Source organism: Haplochromis burtoni, unplaced genomic scaffold (genome assembly GCF_018398535.1).
Source record: "Haplochromis burtoni strain Fernald_Lab_line unplaced genomic scaffold, NCSU_Asbu1 Contig_377, whole genome shotgun sequence".
Taxonomy (NCBI): domain Eukaryota; kingdom Metazoa; phylum Chordata; class Actinopteri; order Cichliformes; family Cichlidae; genus Haplochromis; species Haplochromis burtoni.
The window spans coordinates 254,171-274,060 of record NW_024582738.1 but is presented as its reverse complement, the minus strand read 5'-3'; the positions used below and the strand labels follow the sequence as shown (position 1 = coordinate 274,060).

The window sequence follows — 19,890 nt, the reverse complement described above, 5'->3', positions numbered from 1 at the left end:
TGTGTGTGTGTGTGTGTGTGTGTGTGTGTGTGTGTGTGTGTGTGTGTGTGTGTGTGTGTGTGTGTGTGTGTGTGTGTCGTTTACATATTGCTGTGATTTACATTGCTGTGCTTGAGAGTCACCATCTACTCCTGGAACCAAATTCCTTGTATGTGTTTGCGCATATACATGGCCAATAAACACGATTCTGTTTCTGTTTCTGATTCTGATTCTGATGTGTCTTGTGTTAATTTGTTAATGTCAAGCCACAAAAAATAAAGCAAAAATAGTCAACTTTATTTAAAGAATTGTCATGCATTTGTCCACTGGATGGCAGCATAGGCAGTGGGTCTTGCTGTGCGCTGTCTATGGTCCTGAAACAGTCAAAACCCGAGTGTTAGGTCTCTGCGAGTCACCCCATGGTGCTAACTGAGTCAAGCCCACGCACATCTCAGGTTCTTTATGCCCTGTCATTGGGTGACCTGAAACATCCAACACTTACACACACTCTATTTGTTCAACAGAATTTGATTATGAGGCAAAACCCAAATGCCATCAACTTCTTGTGATCTGTCCTCAAAAACAAAAATAGGTCATCATTGTTATTAATGGTGCTTGTTTCATGTCACAACAAAGTGACTTGAAATGATGGATAATGAGGAAAAGAAGGAACGTTTCACCGTGAGAAGTGACTTTCTGCACGGCAAGGTGGCTTGAATCCCAAATCATGTTCGCATCTAGAGTCCAACCAATCACAGGCCTGCTCCACAAATTGCTTGTCAGCCTTACACATCGAGCTCACACATGCTGATGACAACACTTGACAGCACTGACATCTGTGAAGTACTGCAATTGTAAGTCAGTGACACAAAATGAGAGGTCATGTTCGGCACAGCCGCTGTGGAACATTGCAGCCTAATATTTCTGCCAAGCACTGCATTGAAGCCTCGTTCTCAAATTGTGGAGATTCTTGTGATTGTTAGGATCTTGGAGAATTGAGGCATGCCTTCCATGAACAGATAAAATTAGGCAAGATTTAGATCAATCAAGGAACTCACTGCACAAGCTTGATGACTCACATATTGTGAGTCTATCATATTAGGAGCTGTCTGCATTTCCTTCCGTGAAATCCGCACAGTACATTGTGAAGCTGAAGAATCCAGAGCATTTCACAAAAGGTTTGTGTTTTCCAAATGAGGATTTGTGTGTGCAACAGAATGGTCTGTCAAATGTCAAAGCAGACGCGCACTGCAGCACCATTCAATACTCAAAAATGAAAAAAATAAAATAGATAAGTACATGTGCAAGTGGAACTCGGTGTAACAAAGGGGGGACAAGAATACAAAAAGGGCAGACAGAGCATAAATGTAGAAAAAACCCCAACACATCTAGATTGAATTTGATCTACAGGGATACAATAAAGAGAAACTGGCACATTAAAGGCATTCCATTAAAAGAGATTAGACTCTGTCGTTACAGATCTAATCTCGGATCTTTAATAGAGACATTATTAAAATTGGATTTAATATGAGTGGTGAAATTAAAATTTATTGCATGGTAAGTTTCAGGATTTGAAATGACACACCTATTTAAATACCTTCCACTCAGCAGGTTTGCCTAATTTGAAATATGAGAATTAATATTTTCCGCCAGCCGGGGTTCAATATTAGAATTATTCTGCCTTGCGGATTCACCCCAGAAATGCACTTTTAATTAAACTTGAGCCCAAATGTATTTTAGAGGCATGAAATTATTATTTTGGAGGCTTTTTTTCATTTTTGGATTATGGTGTATGTAATGGAGAAGTCTGAATGTAACACTGTGATAAGTAAGAAATTATTATTTTAATAAAATTTCCTTTGGTGTTTATTATTATTTGGGTGTGTGCTCGTTTAAAGTGTTGAGATACATTTTGTAGACTCTTTCTCCCTCTTGTGGCAACTTGTATTAGCAAATTTATAGGGAAAAGAAAGGAAAGGACAGGAAAGGACAGGAAACGAAAGGAAAGGAAAGGAAAGGAAAGGAAAGGAAAGGAAAGGAAAGGAAAGGACAGGAAAGGAAAGGAAAGGAAAGGAAAGGAAAGGAAAGGAAAGGAAAAGAAAGGAACATTTCCTTATATGTAACTCTGATCTCCTCTCTAAATGTTTTGATATTTCTGCAGCACCAAGCACAGTGAAACAGTGCTTGGCAGTTTGGCAGTTGGAGTGAGAGCACTGTTAATTCCCTGGTTTGCTTTTTAGTTTGTTGTCCCACTGAAACAAATGACACTTGATGCATGCTTAGTCATCCAGGTAAAGGTTTGGTTCATTTCACAGTGTTTACAGTGGGAACAGGAAGCAGTGTGTTCACATGAACTGAATCACCTTTCTGCTAAAAGGTATTTCTTGTACTTGTGTTATGGTACTCTTTTGTCAGTCTGTTGAGTCATCTCCACCTACTCCACCCTGCCTGCACTCTCTTTATCATCTCTCTTGTGTACTGTCTGTTGCTTATGATGGTTGACCCCTGGTATTTAACCTCATCTATCTACAATACCTCTGCTCTTTGCATCGTGACTGTTACACTTGTCTCAGTCTTGTAGTTGTCCTGCTTTTACTGACTTTTATTCATTTTCTCTCAGAGCATGCCTCCGCTTCTATAGGCTTTCTTCCACCTCCTCTCTACTCTCACTACAGATTACAACATCATCTGCAGACATCATAGTCCACAAAGACTCCTGCCTGACCTCATCTGTAAACCATCGCGAACAAGAAGAGGCACAGAGTTGGTCCATGATATAATCCCACTCCCTCCTGAAACCCATCTGTCAATTCTACCCCAGAACTCATCACTCGCTTGCTGTCTTCATACAGGCCCTGCTTCCCCCCTGACCTCCACTATATTACTAAAAGTATTCACTCACCCATCCAAATAAATCAATTGAGTTGTTCCAATTACTTACATGGCCACAGGCGTAAGAAAGCAGGCACCTAGGCATGCAGACAAAGATTTGTAAAAAAGTGTGTCGCTCTCAGGAACTCAGTGTATTCCAGAATGGTACCATGATAGGATGCCACCTGTGCAACAAGTCTAGTCATGAAGTTTTCTTGCTACTAAACATTCCACAATCATCTGTTGTAACCAAGTGGAAGCAGTCCTCATAACTTCGTGTGGCCTTCAGATTAGCTCAAGAAGACTGCACAGAGAGCTTCATGGATTGGGTTTCCATGACCAAGCAGCTACATTCAAGCCTTACATTGCCAAGTGCAATGCAAAGCCTCAGATATAGTGGTGTAAAACATGGTGCCACTAGACTTAAGAATGGAGATGTGTTTTTATAAAACACACTTCTCTGTCTGGCAATTCAACCGACCAGTCTGGGTTTGGTGGTTGCCAGGACAACAGTACTTGTCTGACTGCATTGTGCCAAGTGAAAAGTGGAGGTGGGATGGTCCCAACTTTCTGGAAACAGTTTCAGGATGGCCCTTTCCCTGTTATAACATGACAATTGGAACAGAAAAAGGCCATCCATGCTTTGAAGAATTGTTGGTGTGGTAGACCTTGACACCTCTGCACAGAGTCCTGACACACAACCTGACAGAATACTTTTGGTCTGACTCACAAATGTGTTTCTGGAAGAATAGTCAAATTCCCATAAACACACTTCTAAACCTTTTGGAAAGCACTCGGAAGCGCTGGAGCTGCTATAGCTGCAAAGGAAGCATGCATTCACATCATATTAAAATGTGATGTCAGTCAAGTTCATATGCGTAAGAAGGCAGACGAGCAAATATTTTTGGCAATATAGTGGATTTAAACCCTTCTGGTCTTCTAGCGATACTTTGCTGGTGGGTCCCACTCATGCCCTGCGAGTGGCAGCAAAGCACCGCTGAGCGTTGGCGCTACAACACAACACAGCAGAAGAAGTGTGAACACTTCAGTAGATTTACGGATGCAGGGAAATGGGGTAAGTGTTGGTTTATTTTCCAAGCGTTTCATCAAAAATGACATAAAAAATCTCTTGTTGATCGGTTATACATTTGTTCTTAATTTTAAATCGGGGACGATGCCTGTCATGACGTGCAATCCATCGCTAATCGTGACAGCTGCTGTCCGCCTACACATAGCAGCATCTCTGTCACTACTAGCCACGTAGCGCCTAGCACTGTCTGTGGTGTTATTTTAGCTCGCTTATATGGGGTCTAATTAAGATGTCTTTAATGTTTGTTTGACTTTAATGTCAAGTCAAACAAACATTACGCGGACCGCAAGGAGCTTTGCAGGCAGGGACTTCAGCTGGAGCCGCTAGCCGGTGACAAAAATAACCAGCTAATTAAATTTTCATTCATAGGAGCATCTTCAAGAGAAGCACTGCTGTTGCATCATCAGCTGGTAGTCAAAGACAAAAGCAGGGCGCCTTTTGAGTCTGTCCTACATTTCGCTCAGTTGCATGAGACGCATCAGATCTATTTTTGCATGCCCCCATGGTCCAAAAAATAAAAAATAATCTGGGTGTTGGAAAGCTGTGGATTTTCAGGGAACTCAAACTGTCTTATGTGTGTGAACTTTGTATTTGTTGTTCAGTTCTCCACAGTACTTTATTATGTGTTGTTATTAGGTATTATTCCTATGTGGAAGGTGCGGAGTGGTTTTTGTTTGCTCTTTTCATATAGGTATGATCTGTAACTGAAATACGTGCACTTACTGGACATTTTATTCGGCGCAGCTTGCTAGTATTGGGTTGTTCCCCCTTTTACCTGGTATGGATTTAAGCAGGTGCTGGAAAGATTCCTCCGAGATTTCCTTTAGGGCACAGGTGTCAAACTCTGGCCCGTGGGCCAAATTTGGCCCGCAGCCTAATTACATTTGGCCCGCGAAGCCATACCATATTATTATTAGAGCTGGCCTACTGGTATTATACAGCTAATATATATATTGTTTAGTATTAAGCTTTGCTTGTTCCATATTCAGTTTTTCAGCAAAACTTGTTTGAGTCCATAAGAAAAGATTCATTCTTAAATCTGGAGGAAGATTTTTTTTCCAATAAATATTAATGTTAGCCCACAACCTTGTTCCAGTTTTGAATTTTGGCCCACTGTGTATTTGAGTTTGACACCCCTGCTTTAGGGTGTGAGTCACATCCTAAAGGTGCTCTGTTGGACTGAGATCTGGCGACTGTGGAGGTCACTTGAGTACAGTGAACTCATTGTTGTGTTTAAGAAACCAGGTTGATGATCTGAGCTTGGTAACGTTGCATCTTATCCTGCCAGCCAACAAAAAGGGACAGACATGGTCAGAAACAATATAGGTATGAAAATTTAAATAAATAAATAATAATAACATTGAAGTTTGGTAAATGAGCCCATAGTTTCATTTATCAGACACACATTTTTCAGGTGGTTTTTTTTTTTCTGCTTTTCATACATGAATTAATTTAAAATTAATTATCCTTTATTTTATGCCTTTATATTCAATTTTTCATCTGTCCAGTTTCATATGCACTGATTCATGTCAAATGAATATATTTCACCTTTAAAAGTCAATGTTGTCCACATTTGGAGACAGGATGGGGGTGGCGGTAGTGGGAATTTTACAGTTGGATTGTTTTAATTGTTATTTTATTATCATTAAGAACTCATTGGTTATGGTTTGTCTATAAAAATGCCCCAGTTAGGTTTGAGTTGCAATACAGTGGAAGCTGCTTTTAGAAAGCCCTCAGGACAGCTGACATGTGTCCTCTAAAGAATCTAAATAAGACAAAAAATATGCTTCCTGTTAAAATACATCAGTGTCAAAGTCTGTCACCAAAAATAAGTAAATAAAATAAAATTTGTGTCCATGAACATGCATCTGTGTGTGTGTGTGTGTGTGTGTGTGTGTGTGTGTGTGAGATTGCTTCACGTTTGCTCAGATAAGCAGTGAATGATGAACATTTTATTTCCTTTATTCCAGTTTGCCTGAATCTTGCTGACCTTTAATGCTGACTGGCCCCTCCAGCCATCTAACAACATGCAAGGATTCTACTCCAAGCTCGACTCCTCCCCTTCTTCGTCCCCCTTGTTGGGACCTGGCCTCAGGGGAGATGGTGCTCCCGTACCTCTCAGCCTGGCTCTGGAGACGGAGAGAGCTCAGGCCCTCCTGCAGACTTTCAGTTCCGCCTCCCTGCTGGCGTCGGCAGGACTCGGGATGTTCTGTGTGGTGGCAGACCACGTCCTACAGCTGTCTGTCATACAGCAACACTTGTGGCTGCGTGCTGTCTTGGACAACGCCACGCACGGATTGGTGGGGCTGTGGTCATGGGCGGTTGTTATTGGACTGAGGAAAAAGAGCGATTTATATGAGGTGTTACTCGCAGGGCTCCTGGCATCAATCATAGACCTGGACCACTTCTATATGGCTGGATCCTTATCACTCAAGGTAAGACTTTCGCCATAGAGGGTTAATCTGAATGCTTAATAAGCTTACAAATGATAGGGTACAAAGTATTCCCTAAGTCCTTCACCTTTCTCTTGGAGAGCTAATTATTTAGTGATTAAGTCTTAAATGCACCCATACATGTGCCATTATAGTAGATTACAGGACACAATGTTCATTATAACCTTCCCACTGAGAGAAAACACTGAAACAACCCATGCAGAAAATTTTAATTTCACAGACTTGTTTTTATTTTTAAGCCTCATAAGTTGCTATTTATCAGGGATTGTAGGTGTTTGTGTTTGGCAGCAGCCATGTTTTTCTTGTAAATGTGTTCAGTTTCTTTGTCAGATAATCCACGGGGATGCTAAATCAAACGAGCGAGCCAGGAGAACCAATGCTGGAGTGCAAATGGTTTCTACTCCAAATGGCCACTGAATATTAATAAGTTTGGATCCTTATGAAAAAGATTTTTTGGGGGGTATTTTGCCTTTGTTACATAACAACAGTTAGACACAGAAGAAATGATGGGAAAGTAAGTGGCATGCAGTAACAGGCCTGGGGCAGAATTCAATCTGGGCTTTTCTGATATGGATTTTATGCCGGGAACATAGCACAATCCACAGGGTGAGCTATGGTGACGCACCAAGAAAAATACTACTTCATTTTATATGTATGTTAAAAAATGACTGTCATCCATTACATCATTGAAATATTGACTATTCTTTTGGTCTTTCAGCCCAACAGTGTAGCAATGTATCAAAAATTTAAATTGTATCTTTAGACACTTTCACTGGCAGAAACACAGCATTGGTTCTCATTTCTTTAGTTGAATCTACAAAAAAATGTTAGTAACTTCTTTCATTGTGTTACTGATAGAGAACACACACACAGACAGTAGATAACAGTTTAATTGACAGGCATAAAACTGTATGTCAGCACCAACAAAGTGATTCTCAAAGAGCAATTAGCTAAACACTTGGTATATCTTAGCATGGTGTGCAGTGTGAAAAAACTGAACAGCTTCTATAGGTCATATAAATCCAAAAAGTTCCAGCAAAGATCTAAGAGACGCATCTGACCTGTCAGTTGATCCATCTACATATACATATGCATACATACATACATTTAGAGATGTACCTCATTAGGGCTGCCACAAACGATTATTTTGATAATGACTAGTCACCGATTATTTTTGCGATTAGTCGACTAATCAGATCGTGCATGCATCTGCTCTTATATAACTATCATTAGCTTACAGCTTTAAGTGTTTAAGGTATGTGCTAACTAAAAATAAAGACAAGAGGATAGTTTATTAAATTTTAATTAAATTTGCAGATTGTTTCAGTGGAGTTTAATAAACTCAGCCGTCTGCTCCTTGCTATCTAAAATATAACAGGACACTGGAGTATATTCTCGAGCATCTCACACTTCTGATAATCAGCTGTCTGCTTGACGTTTATTCAGCTGTGTAAAAACTATAACTTTAATCTCAGCCAAACCGATTTACTCAGGAACAAATAAAATACAAAAAAAAAGCCAAACAATAACATTTTTAAGTGACTTATATATCATGTTTAACCTGAGTAGCGAAAGACGGCGGTGGGTTTGAAAACGATTTGCCGGGAGTCCGGTGTTCTCACGGCTCTAGTGACCTAGCCCCCGGCTAGCTATCGAGCTAGTGGGTAACAGACGTCTCGAAAACGTCGGAGCGCTTTTGAAAATATGTGGTGTCTGATAAACTGAGCCGATATTTGAGGTTTACACAGCTACATTCTCGCCTGAAAATATGTTAAACGTTTATTTTGTGACCCAGAAAGAATAATAAGAGTAATATTAAAACTAACTAGCTGCCGCCATTGTTGGAAACTGAGCTGGGCCGCGCTATGAATTCTGGGACACAGCTCTTCTTCTTCTTCGGGGTTTAACGGCAGCTGGCATCCTTGTACATGCAGTGCTGCCATCTTCTGTTTCAGTCCGTTATTACACTCTTAAATCCTCTACTTATTCCTGCGTCTTTTGTGATCTTACAAAGCTTCAAACGAGCGTCGACTATTAAATCAGTCGTCGACGATTTTGATAGTCGATGTAATCGTGACTAGTCGACTAATCGTGGCAGCCCTATACCTCATACGTGTGTATGTGTGTGTGCTGGAGCATGACTCATGACTAGAGATGGCACGATACCACTTTTTTATGTCCGATACCGATACGATATCATAAATTTGGATATCTGCCGATACCGATATGAATCCGATATAGTGTTTTTTAATCAACAAAACTGTTTTTTATAAATATCTTGCTGCATTTTGTATAAGTTCATACTCAAGTTTAAAACAACAACTACACTAAAGCTATTCTGTTATACCTGTATGCAAAAAAAATATTTCATAGTTCAGCAATACTGATCAATCTAATAAACTTAACCTACACCATCCTCCCTATTCTGGTATTTTAAAGAGTACTTAGCGTAAATATTAAGCAACCTAACTAATAGGGTTCCAACTCCCAGACAACAAAAATAAATAAATAAAAAATAGGGAACCACCCCTCACGCGCCACCTCATGATGCTTAATCGACGTAATCAACTTAATTTGATGCAGTGTGAAAAAAAAATGCACAGAAATCAATTATTTTTCAAGAAATATTAAATAGATTCAACATCTTTCTTCAACAAAATTGCAGACTGCACAGATGGTACCTTCCCAAAGGAAAAAGTACTATAGCTTACTAGGGTATATATATTAGACTTAATAGTCTACTATATACAGTAATTGACTTCTATTCATTTTACATCAAATTAAAACTTTGGGTGTCAGATAATTATTTATTAAAAGCTAGACATTTTAAATGAGAATAAGAAAGAAAAGTATGTCTTTGTGCCCCCTTTTCCCAGTTAATGCCCTATCGGCCCCCCTGGCTAAACTTTGCTAGATCCGCCCCTGCACAGTTACCAGCGTCAGCTACGTAGAAAACGATCCTGGTGTAGAAAGTAATATTAAATAAATTCTAACAACAGCTTATCAAGCTTAAACGTGCTGCTGTTGTTCAGCCGCTGGTTTCCTCTTTCTGGGCGCAAGTGGGACCAAAAAAACAAGAGAGACTCGCGACAGAAAAGCTGATCAGCTGATCATTAAGCAGTTTCACGATTGAAGTACAGCCGGAGAGCGAGAGGCAGTCGCTCGTTAAGCTTAGCGAGGAATGCTTTACAAACATTCAGAGATGGACTTACACGACTTGCTTTACTTCTCTCGGGGATAACTTTGTCGGAGATGAAATGCCAGGTTGCTAGCGAAGCTCCAAATGCTATCCAGACCACCGACAGGTCCCGCATGCCACAGCCACTCTATCACGTGATGCATACTGCTCCGACGTGCTAACGTTCTGAGGTGAGTTACGGCGTATGTGAGGTGCTTTCGTGATATTTAATGGATCGGATTACATTTTTTATTTTTCTCCGATATCCGATCCAGTAATTTAGGTCAGTATCGGACCGATACCGATACGTAATATCGGATCGGTCCATCTCTACTCATGACAGGATCTCCACAGTACAGAACACTGTTGACATGGATTGATATGTTTCCAAAGGATATATGTGGTGCTAACGCCGTCTCTCACTGCTCTTCCAGGCTGCTGTCTCACTCCCTCAGCGTCCACCGCTGCACTGTTCCTCTCTCATTCCCATCATCTGTCTCAGTCTCCGCTTCCTCATGTGGCTCGGGCGCCTCAAAGACGCTTGGTGCTCCTTGCCATGGATGCTTTTCATTTCCATGGTGACACACCACGTCCGGGATGCAGTGCGCCACGGCCTGTGGGTGTGCCCATTCGGCAACACGGCGCCGATCCCATACTGGTTATACGTCAGCACCACGGCGACGCTCCCTCACCTGTGTTCAGTGCTCATGTACCTGACGGGAACCAGAGATGTGATATTCACTAAACACGGGGTGGCCATCGATGTTTAAGGCATCACCAACTTTGGATCACCTTTGGATAAAAATGTTCTTAGCTATTTAAAATAATTATCAAATACCTTTAAATTCTGAAGAACACGTATATATGGCTATGAAGACATTTTTCAGTTCATTTGACATAAATAATGAAAACTTTTTGTTTTCTTTTCTCACAAAGAATGAGAAAGCTCATTATATTATAAGGAAAGCAGTAAACGTTTGACTTTTCATTGGTGGAGATGGCTGTAAAATACTAAATTAGCTTTTTGAAATGGGAACATCCCAATATAAGTGCCAATCACTGTTATTGTTTGTTTGTTTGTTTGTTTTCCTTTTCATGGCATGGATTTGTATCAGAATCCTCTTCAATAACCTAGGGACTAAATGTAAAGATGTGAACCCTCTTTTTACTCATATCTTTTTTACCAGGGCCTGCCCAACTTTTTGCTCACCTACACAACACCTCACAGACTTAAACCCCGATGGAGGTTCATCACTTTTACTGTCACTATCCAGCCTCATTCAAAGGGCGCTGAAGGAAACGTCAACCAAAGGCAAAATCAATTCCAGGCTCTGCGAGACGTCTTTCAGTTTCACTCTTAGTGCACCTCAAAACTGTTTTTCTTTATAGTACGTTAAAAATCTGCCCACATGCGGTTCTTTATTTCCCATGTCTATTACCAGCAGCTAAACAAAATGTTGTCTTTGGCTGTTAATGCTTGTAATATCCAGCATGTCAACATACTGCAACTTTCATTTTCCTGCCTGCAGAAGCCTTAATGTGCACTCAGTCATAACTTTTCCTGTAATGGTCAGTTTTTAGAAATCAGTTTGTAGGGTAAGTTGAGCCAGCCACAGAAATGGATAACATCAAGTCTCCTTATTCCAAAGGTGAAACCTTGCCAACAGTGAGTTATATGTGGCTCAGAGGCTTCTTTACTGTGCACGTCAATCATCACAGGAAGGGAATGAATCCCCTTTTAAGACGTGCTGTAGTAAAGATGCTCAGTTAGGTTTTGGCTTCCTGCTGTTATGTATTTCTTTGACGGCTTCAAGCTCGGCCCTCGTCGTTTGAGCAAAAACTGTGACAGACGAGTAAAGTCGGTGTGATTCGGTGTCCTGACTGACATCTTGTTTTTACACTAAACATGAGCAGAAAAGAGGACAGCATGGAGTGAAACTTGAAAAAAAGTTGAGTTTAGATTTAGATCATCAAAATGGAAGAAAGGGGACATACTGTGTTAATCATCTGTGCGTGGTTCCAGCATTTTTCCTCCCATAATGCTGCCATATTTATATGGCTAACAGTGTGAGGTACAGTCTGTATCAGGGGTGTCCAACTCCAGGTCTCAAGGGTCAGTGTCCTGCAGGTTTTAGATATCACCCTGGGTCAACACACCTGACTCAAATGATTAGTTCATTACCAGGCGTCTGGAGAACTCCAAGACATGTTGAGGAGGTAATTTAGCCATTTAAATCAGCTGTGTTGGATTAAAGACACATCTAAATCCTGCAGGACACTGACACTTGAGGCCTGGAGTTGGACACCCCTGGTCTATATGCTGAAATTTAGCTTTTCAGCGGTGAAAACGGGGTTTGCAGGACTGTTTGTTTTCACTCATTATAATCACTTTGCTGCATTATCAGCAGCAAAGATATACCACATATAGAGTTTTTGTCATTACACTGTTTTTAGATGTAGACCAAATAACATAAACACTCATTAACAGTATTATACACTGGTTTAAATGATGCTTAGTAATGTTGTATTATAGTGGGTTTAGAAATGGATATTTGAATATAAGCAACATGCTTTCAGTATAAGAGAAGGTAGACTTGAATTGTCTGTTTCCAGATGGAAAACAGGGATACATTTTTGTAAAGCTGGTGCTTGGTGATTAAGGTTGTAGTTGTGCCTGTTGTCCACTAGGTGGCTACTGTAGTTTCACTTTTGATGATCTTTATTTATTTATTTATTTATTTATTTATTTATTTATTTCCATTAGTAAGTGGAGGTAAGTCAGGAATATTTAGTTGTGATTGTGAAATAAAATAATGGATGAGGGGGAGAAAGTTTGAAAAGTGCTCATTGTTTGGGGGAAGAAAAACAAACAAACTTGCTGGTACATAATAGTTTGAAGTGCTCTTTATTTGATTTATTACAGGCTTGTCTGTTTTGTTGCTACTTTCTTGGAAGGGTCACAGAACGGATCGGAAACAACTGTTTGAGTAACAGAAGCGTTGAGTAACACTGGAGTTTTAAATAAAACAAAACCAACATAGAAGACAAAGGCATTGTAAAGCTTTGCTTATGACTACCAGGATGCGGAAAAACAGCTTCAACAGTGGCAAACAGAGCACCGGCCTCCACTTTACACTTATTTAACTTGAAGTTTAGTGCTTATGGAAGGAATTTACACGCTGGCTGTTGTCCCACTTTAACTGCCAGTGTCATTTTCTCTTTTATGTTTACCATATGACTTTAAGTGTTGGAATTTGCACTATTTAAGTTTTGTGCTTTAAAATAATGTTTTGTATTTTTGGACAAATATGTTTTTGTTTAATAGTAAAGTATATAGTAACAAGATAGTTTTAATGTAGTGTTATTTTATCTCAATAAAATGTATCCTGTGTATATTTGCTGTGTTTTTGTATAATGACTTGCATCTTTCTGAAGTTCTCTAAGGGCTCTGAAAGTTTTTCGTCACGGGGTAAGGTCTGGTTATTTGCTCAAAAATAAAGAAATGAGGGGGGTGGGCATACTTTTAGCTGTTCCCCTGTTTTCCACGGGATTGCAGAGGATCCACATGTTTGATTTGGCACTGATTTAACATCCTGACACAATCCTATTTTTCTGGGCTTTCGTCCAGCAGTAGGAGTACACTAGCTCAGGCCAGAGATCTTTTTGTGTGAAAGGCAAATATGCAAACTGCCAGTCTTAACCTTTCACCACCAGGAGGCAGCATTTTACCAGAAAAGTTTTAGTGAAGTGTCCCAGAAAAAACCAGATAAATGCAGCCTTTGGTCTAATAAGACTTTGGTTCAGTGGTTAGTACTGTCACCTTAGAGCAAGGAGATTCTGGGTTCAAACCTCACAAAGGAAGTTTGGTTCAAAACTGATTGTGAATGTTTGTATCTGTGAAGGATTGTTGACTTTTTCAGGCCCTGCTCCAGCATAAGTTACTGTAGTGACAAACCCTGATAAGAAACGAACCACCTTCATAGTCCTAAAAAGCCAAGGTTAACCCTGACATTACCGGAGACAAAATCCTGCTTCACAGTGCATGCCTGGTGGGATAAATGTTCTAAGATCCCTCGTTAAGCACAGTTGAGTGCACAGCTATGAAACACTAAGCATATACAGTAATTGTCTGGTCTGAGATACATTAACCAAAAGGCTTACTTGGCAAAGCTCACTGTTGGTAACATAAGACAGTTACCTCCATTTATAAACTAACGATGGCAAACACGAGCAATAACAGCTTTTATCTTTCTAAGTGGTATTGTCTTAAACTGACCTATAGGGTCAGTACAAAGCCCTTGTGCTAATGTGCTAATACAATACTGTGTGTATTCCACTCACAGTACGTTTATACTTGCTCCAACTGATTTACACTGCTCAAACAGAAGCGCAGATTGGAAAATGAATCTGTGCATTTTTTTCCTTTTATCACCAAGATTATAGCTCTTTATTTGGCTGAGAGTGTCACGCCCGACTGCACCGAGTACACTATGAGATTTAAATATCAAAGGTTTCTGAGCTATAATGTACGGCTGTTATGATAGGCATAAACAGAAGCACTGAGAGCCACAATGAAGACTTGTCTTATTTGCACCACAAACGTTGCCTTTTATGTTATATTTCCTTGCATGGTGTAGAGATATTCATCACCCTTCTTTGACTTTATTAGTAGCACTACCTGATGCCACCAACTTTGTCTGTCTACGACAAAGTATCTTTGCGCTAAACCCCCCTGCACCACAAATAAGACTGTTGTCAAAGTGTGATGAGAATATCGGGGTTATTTCCTTCTAATTATTCATCTTAAAATTCCTTGTCACGAAGACAAGAAAAGGTAGCTTAAGCATTTAGACGTCAGAAACTGCCTCAAAGAGAAAAGGCCTTAAGGGGAAATTCTTTCAGCTTTTACACAACGCAAAGGACCAAACAATAACAGACATCTTTTTTTTTGAGTAACTCTAGACAATTGGATTTTTTTTCCATCAAACAACCAAAGAATAAACTGTGATACACAAGGAAGTAGATAAGCTTTATAAAACAAATGCGCAGCTGTACTGAAAAGATAATGGAAACTACGGACAAAAGGTTAGTGAACCATAACATTGAATTTTCATGGGAAACAAAAGAGAAAAAAAAGGAATAGAAGTGTGATAAAATAGTTTTTTTTTTTATTTCACAGACACCAGGACAGGAAGGAAGAAAAAAAAAACAGCTTATGGTGATATTTGTTGAACACAAGGAAACAAAAATGACTATGTACATCTGAGAATGGATGCCTGAGTTTCATTGGAGTTGCGAGAACTAAAAGTCAACAGGCTCCTCTAACTGTCACATATCGCAGAGGAACAGACTGTAAATGAAGTTTGTCCACACAGAAAAAAACAAAACAAATAACAAAAACACCAAGAAAGACACAGAAAGAACTCCATAGGCATACACTTACAGAAAACATGTCACATTGAACCCTTAAAAACAAAATAGACAGGGTGAACAACAGTCACTGATATAACAATAATAATGATAATAATAGTAATAGTAAAAACACATCTTATTTATAGGCGCCTTTTAAAATATATGGCACTGTGCCCGGAAAATTGAATCTGATGGATGGTTTATACAATTTATCAAAGTTTACTTTGAATATTTATCATAAAAATATCTTTAAAACAGGTATTTCACTGTTACATTACTGTGTAGATTGGAAAAATATTAACTTTATTACCTGTAAATCCAGTAATTATGGCAAAGTGGCTTCTATGTTATATTTACCATCTTTTTTAAATTCCTAATTTGGCCTTATAAAACTGAATATTTAGTATAAAAGTCACACAGAGAGCAGGTAGTGGGTTCACTCTTGATTAAAGTTTTTTTTTTTTTTGACTGGACCTTGGAAGGACAAGACAAGCATAAGAAAAAGAATTTACTATACAAAGATTCAGCTACAAAGATTGTTTTAAATGACAAAAAGATGACATTCATTGCACCAATAGTAATATTTAAAACAAAAACAAAAGACAGAAGAAATTAAAATCAAATTTGTGTGCACATTCTAGTACAAAAGCTCCGAATGCATCCTTTTATATCTCACATCCATCAGAGCCCCGAGTTTACTGGAACACAATTTAAAAAGGAAGTAAAGGGCGGGTTCTCAAATTGACTCTGTGAATAATTTTTTAAATATTTCACTGTCTTTGTGAATGTTGCCACAAGAATGGAGGAAGGAGAGTGTCAGTGAAAAGCAAACATCCATTTGTGGTTCTATTAAAAAAAAAAAAAAGGAATTAAACATTGGATAAGGACTGACTCAGTAAACACGTTGTCCATACAGTAATCGTACAGTAACACAGCTTCATATAACTGGGGGGAAAACACACATACACAATGCTGGGAAGACTCACAAGAAATGGCTTAGCTCAGGCTATTAATACTATTGAAGTCTCCCTTCATTGACACTGTATTCACTTCCAATTCGTCCAATGAGTTTTAGTATTGACCTGGAGTGATTGACAGGGAGCATGTAATGCATTTACCTATGTAATATTGGTGTAGAATGACAGATTTATTAAAAAGAAATGTCCTTAACACAAGACTGAGCTAAACCATGTCTGTCAATCTACCCCAAAGATTATGTTTTTTCCTTACATATAAACACCACATATAACATAGGTATGCATTTTTTTTTAAGTTTGATATACAATAATATACAAAAAAGCTTCAACTGGATCCATGCATAATATGTGGAGCTAGCTTGAGAGACAATACAGTTGCCAAACTGGGAAAAACAAAAAAAAGTTGGACTTGGATGCACCTTGTGTTTCTGAAATGACAGCCAGCAAAAGAAACTACACAGCCTTAGATGAGCAGAATGTAACAACCAAACCAGCACAAAGGAAGAAAGAAAGAAAAATTGCTTCTCAAGCAAAAGAGCCTCTCGGTTCCATCTGTGCTGCAAAGCTAGCAGGACACAAGGTCTATAGGCACAGGTGTGAAAAGCAGGACTAAAGCAGACAAGCTGTATCGGAGGTATTTTTAAGTGTTGGCCACCCAGAAATCGAGTGTTTTCCGTGAGGCGATGGGTTTTGAGACAGATGTACAGTGAGCGAGGGTTACTCTTGTCAGTTTATTGCGTGCGTGCTCATCTCCACCACCGCCCAGGATGCACTGATCTACCTCATAAACTCAAAGGTTAACTGAGCAGCTGATGCAGGTGGTTCTTAGATTTGTACAATCTCTGCAGTTGATGGCAACTATTCGATCTGTGCCAATGCCCCGCTGTTTATTTCCTCTCCCCAAATGTCCCCTAAAAAACAAACAAAAAACCCCAAGAAAAATCAGCATCCTAAAACCATCGTTTACATTCATTTTAGTAACTGCAGTGAAAGCCTAGTGCTGCGTACCCCTTTCGATGTTAGTTACTATGGTGAACAAGACCGTAGTAACCACCCAGAATACACCTCTCTCGTTTACTGACAGATATGAGGGCGTGCGAGTACACACATTGTTCCTAATGATATCAAATGCAGCACTTTCTGCATCACTTTCCATGTTTCGTGTTAAAATAAAGCAAGCTACTTTGTAGCACTTTTTGCTTTTGTCCCCTCAAAGGCCCTTTGAGGGCCCCTTTAGATCTAAACCTTTGCCCTCATTTCATTAGTAACATCACTCTAATCTTGTAATTTATTTAAAAAAATAAAATAAAATAAAAAACATGATAAGGAAACTTTTTTTAACGGCCTCATTATGTCATATTTTGTCTTTAAAAGGCTGACTACACCAGTCAGTTTATGACAACAATTTTCATCTATTCCAATTAAATTTTAAGTTCCAGCTCTTCAGATTTACTACTTTCCTCTTTTTCTTATGATTTCATGGTTTGACTTAATAATGAATCTGAACAAAACATACTCCCATTTTTTTTAACACAATGACCCTGGTGTTATTATTATTGGCATTATTGGCATTGACAAAACAGCTGAATATGTATGCTCTAATATTCTCTAGATGACTAAGAATCCATGTATTTTCATAATGCTGGTGATCTGTGAAAGGCCAGTATCTTTCCCTCTTTCTTTTATGAGAGTCTTTCATTCGCACACATTTAGAAACAGTGAATGGATGGACAGAAAGAACTACAATAAAAGAAAAAAAACCTTTACTTAATATGCCAGACAACATAACAGGGATATCATGCAACATAAAATCACTTGTCATAAATGAAACAAAGTCTATTAAACCCCGGACCTCATTCTCTATGTCCATATTCTCCCTCATGCCAGCAGCAGGTGACAGGTTGCTCCCTGCCTCCCACCTGAGCCCATAATGCCCGTCATTGCTTCTTTGGCATCAGACACGCACAGAAATTAGCAGAAGTGTTGCTTCCTTCACAGCATTGAGTCGGTCAATCAGTCGAGGTGAGAATGAACACACGCTATATGTGTTACCTCTCACAGTGATTGAGAGTGTGAGGAGTTCTGGGTGACGAGTTGTTCCAGAAACAATGTTCCCCTTTGCTCCTGTTTGGCAGCTGCACTTGTTTTTCCTTATTTGTTGCTTAAAAGTTAAAAAAAAAAATGTTTGGGGAGACTTGACAGAGCACTGGTTATGAGTGAACTCATATGTTCCTGTGCAGTGTTGCTCCTACAGTCGTGTGTAGTAGTGAGCATTGCTGAAGTGAAGAGGACTGTCCCTATACCCATGGACGGCAGGTAGGAGTCTCATGTTGCATTATGGGTAGTGCACTTGTAGTCACTGAATATGTCCAAGGAAATCTTTCAAAAAAACTGTCCATCAGTCAGCCGATATAAACTGGTAATGACCTTACTTTGTCAAGCTCTTTACATGAGTTAGTTCCTGCTGCCTTGGATTCTGGATGGACTCTTGAATGACGCTCTGTGGTTAATGTAGCCAAATATGGACGGTCAGCATGTTAACAGCAGGGAATGGTACAGGCTGACTCACTGGTGAAACCCCAGAAGGGGCTTATGGGTTGAAGATGTTTCAAATTAACCTGAGATGAGAGGAGAAAAAGCTGATGAAAAATGAAGATGGGAAGGGAGCACGTGAAGGAGAGCAGAGTAGAGGGAAGCAGGAGGGAAAAAGGTTTTACAAAAGCACAGATTTAAATAGCAGAGTTAGATGACAGATATACAGCCATACTTAGAGGGTTATAATCTGTGTGTGTGTGTGTGTGTGTTAGCCTTATAATCACAAGTTGGCTAGCTATCTGAAGGGTTGTCTGAATGTTGTTTATAGCATTCTTTTGAACCATTTTGGTTCTTCTTTAGGCAGTGGCTCACTAGCTTAGTGCTCTTTTGAGGGCATTTTGCTGTACTTATACAAATTTGAAAGAAGTGACATTTAATTAGGAGTTTAATTATCTCCTTGCCACAGAATCTGTTCACCATTGAAATGTCTGAAACTGTCAAAACTCCCAAATGTGCTCATCTAAACACAAAAACAGACAGGTATGTTCACATATGCAGCATAGTTTATCTAAGGGGGGGAATAAAAATGGCAAAAAGCCTCTAAAAAAAGTAACAGTTTCTTACATTAGATTGGGATGGACTTCATCTTGACCATAGAGGTGAGCTCTTGTTTGGTGGCATGATCACGTCGCCTCTGTCTCATCCTGGATATACAAAATGAAACATCAACACTGTCTGACAAAAACTTTAAGAATGCCAGGCTATCCAAAAAAAAAAAACAAAAACAAAGAAAAAAAAATGTCACTCAAACTAAAACAGAGACACAGACCACACAGTCATGGACTGTGGATGTGGGATATGCCTGTGTGTGTATTTTTCTTACCACACAACAAAGATGAGGGAAAAGATGGTGGTGAGGATGACCACAGAGAACAAAACCAGGAGAATCACCAGACCTAAATTACCTTCATCCCCGTGTTTAGAACCTGGGTGGGAAGAGAAGAGGAGCAGAGGAGAAGGGAGGTTCAGCAAAACAAGCAGGGTGGGAGGTACAAAGAAGGACAGATGACAGAATTCACACAGGACATTGCAGAGAGACGAACGCACACATGATGGAATAAGCAGATGTAAAAGTGCAGGGGAGAAAAAAAAAGAAGTTTACACATCTATGTGAGACAAAAATGGAAAGAAAAAAAGCTGTGTGTGTTCCTGGATTTAATTACTCCCTGGTGAGAAGCTAATTTGAAATCTGCCATTATGGCTTTTCACCCAAACATGCATTTATTATACTGAGAGGAGTAAACAACTCGCTTTCACATACACAAATGAGAGAAAACATCAACCCGAACTGTAAAAGTACCAACACATCCAAAAACGAAAAAGCAAAAGTACATA

General features: G+C 39.4%; 2 protein-coding genes across 3 annotated transcripts in view; one reads left to right on the top strand and one right to left on the bottom strand.

The window, feature by feature from the left end:
* The first annotated feature begins 3,820 nt into the window (after positions 1 to 3,820).
* Positions 3,821 to 10,884, top strand: tmem267 (transmembrane protein 267). The gene is made up of 3 exons (XM_005943724.3): positions 3,821 to 3,925; positions 5,911 to 6,375; positions 10,006 to 10,884. The coding sequence occupies exons 2-3, from the start codon at positions 5,968 to 5,970 to the stop codon at positions 10,339 to 10,341; spliced, it is 744 nt and encodes a 247-aa protein (XP_005943786.1). The 5' UTR covers positions 3,821 to 3,925; positions 5,911 to 5,967; the 3' UTR covers positions 10,342 to 10,884.
* Positions 10,885 to 14,717: 3,833 nt separating this feature from the next.
* The window catches only part of il11ra (interleukin 11 receptor, alpha), a 52,852-nt gene continuing 47,679 nt past the window's right edge, over positions 14,718 to 19,890 (bottom strand). Inside the window, exons 11-13 of one of the 2 annotated variants that reach the window (XM_014340544.2) lie at positions 19,379 to 19,481; positions 19,120 to 19,199; positions 14,718 to 18,578 (exon numbers count right to left, since the gene is read on the bottom strand). In XM_014340544.2, the coding sequence (XP_014196030.1) occupies positions 19,121 to 19,199; positions 19,379 to 19,481 (182 nt within the window). In that variant the 3' untranslated portion in view covers positions 14,718 to 18,578; position 19,120. The remainder of the gene's footprint in view (positions 18,579 to 19,119; positions 19,200 to 19,378; positions 19,482 to 19,890) is intronic. The other variant, XM_014340545.2, reaches the window with a different exon arrangement.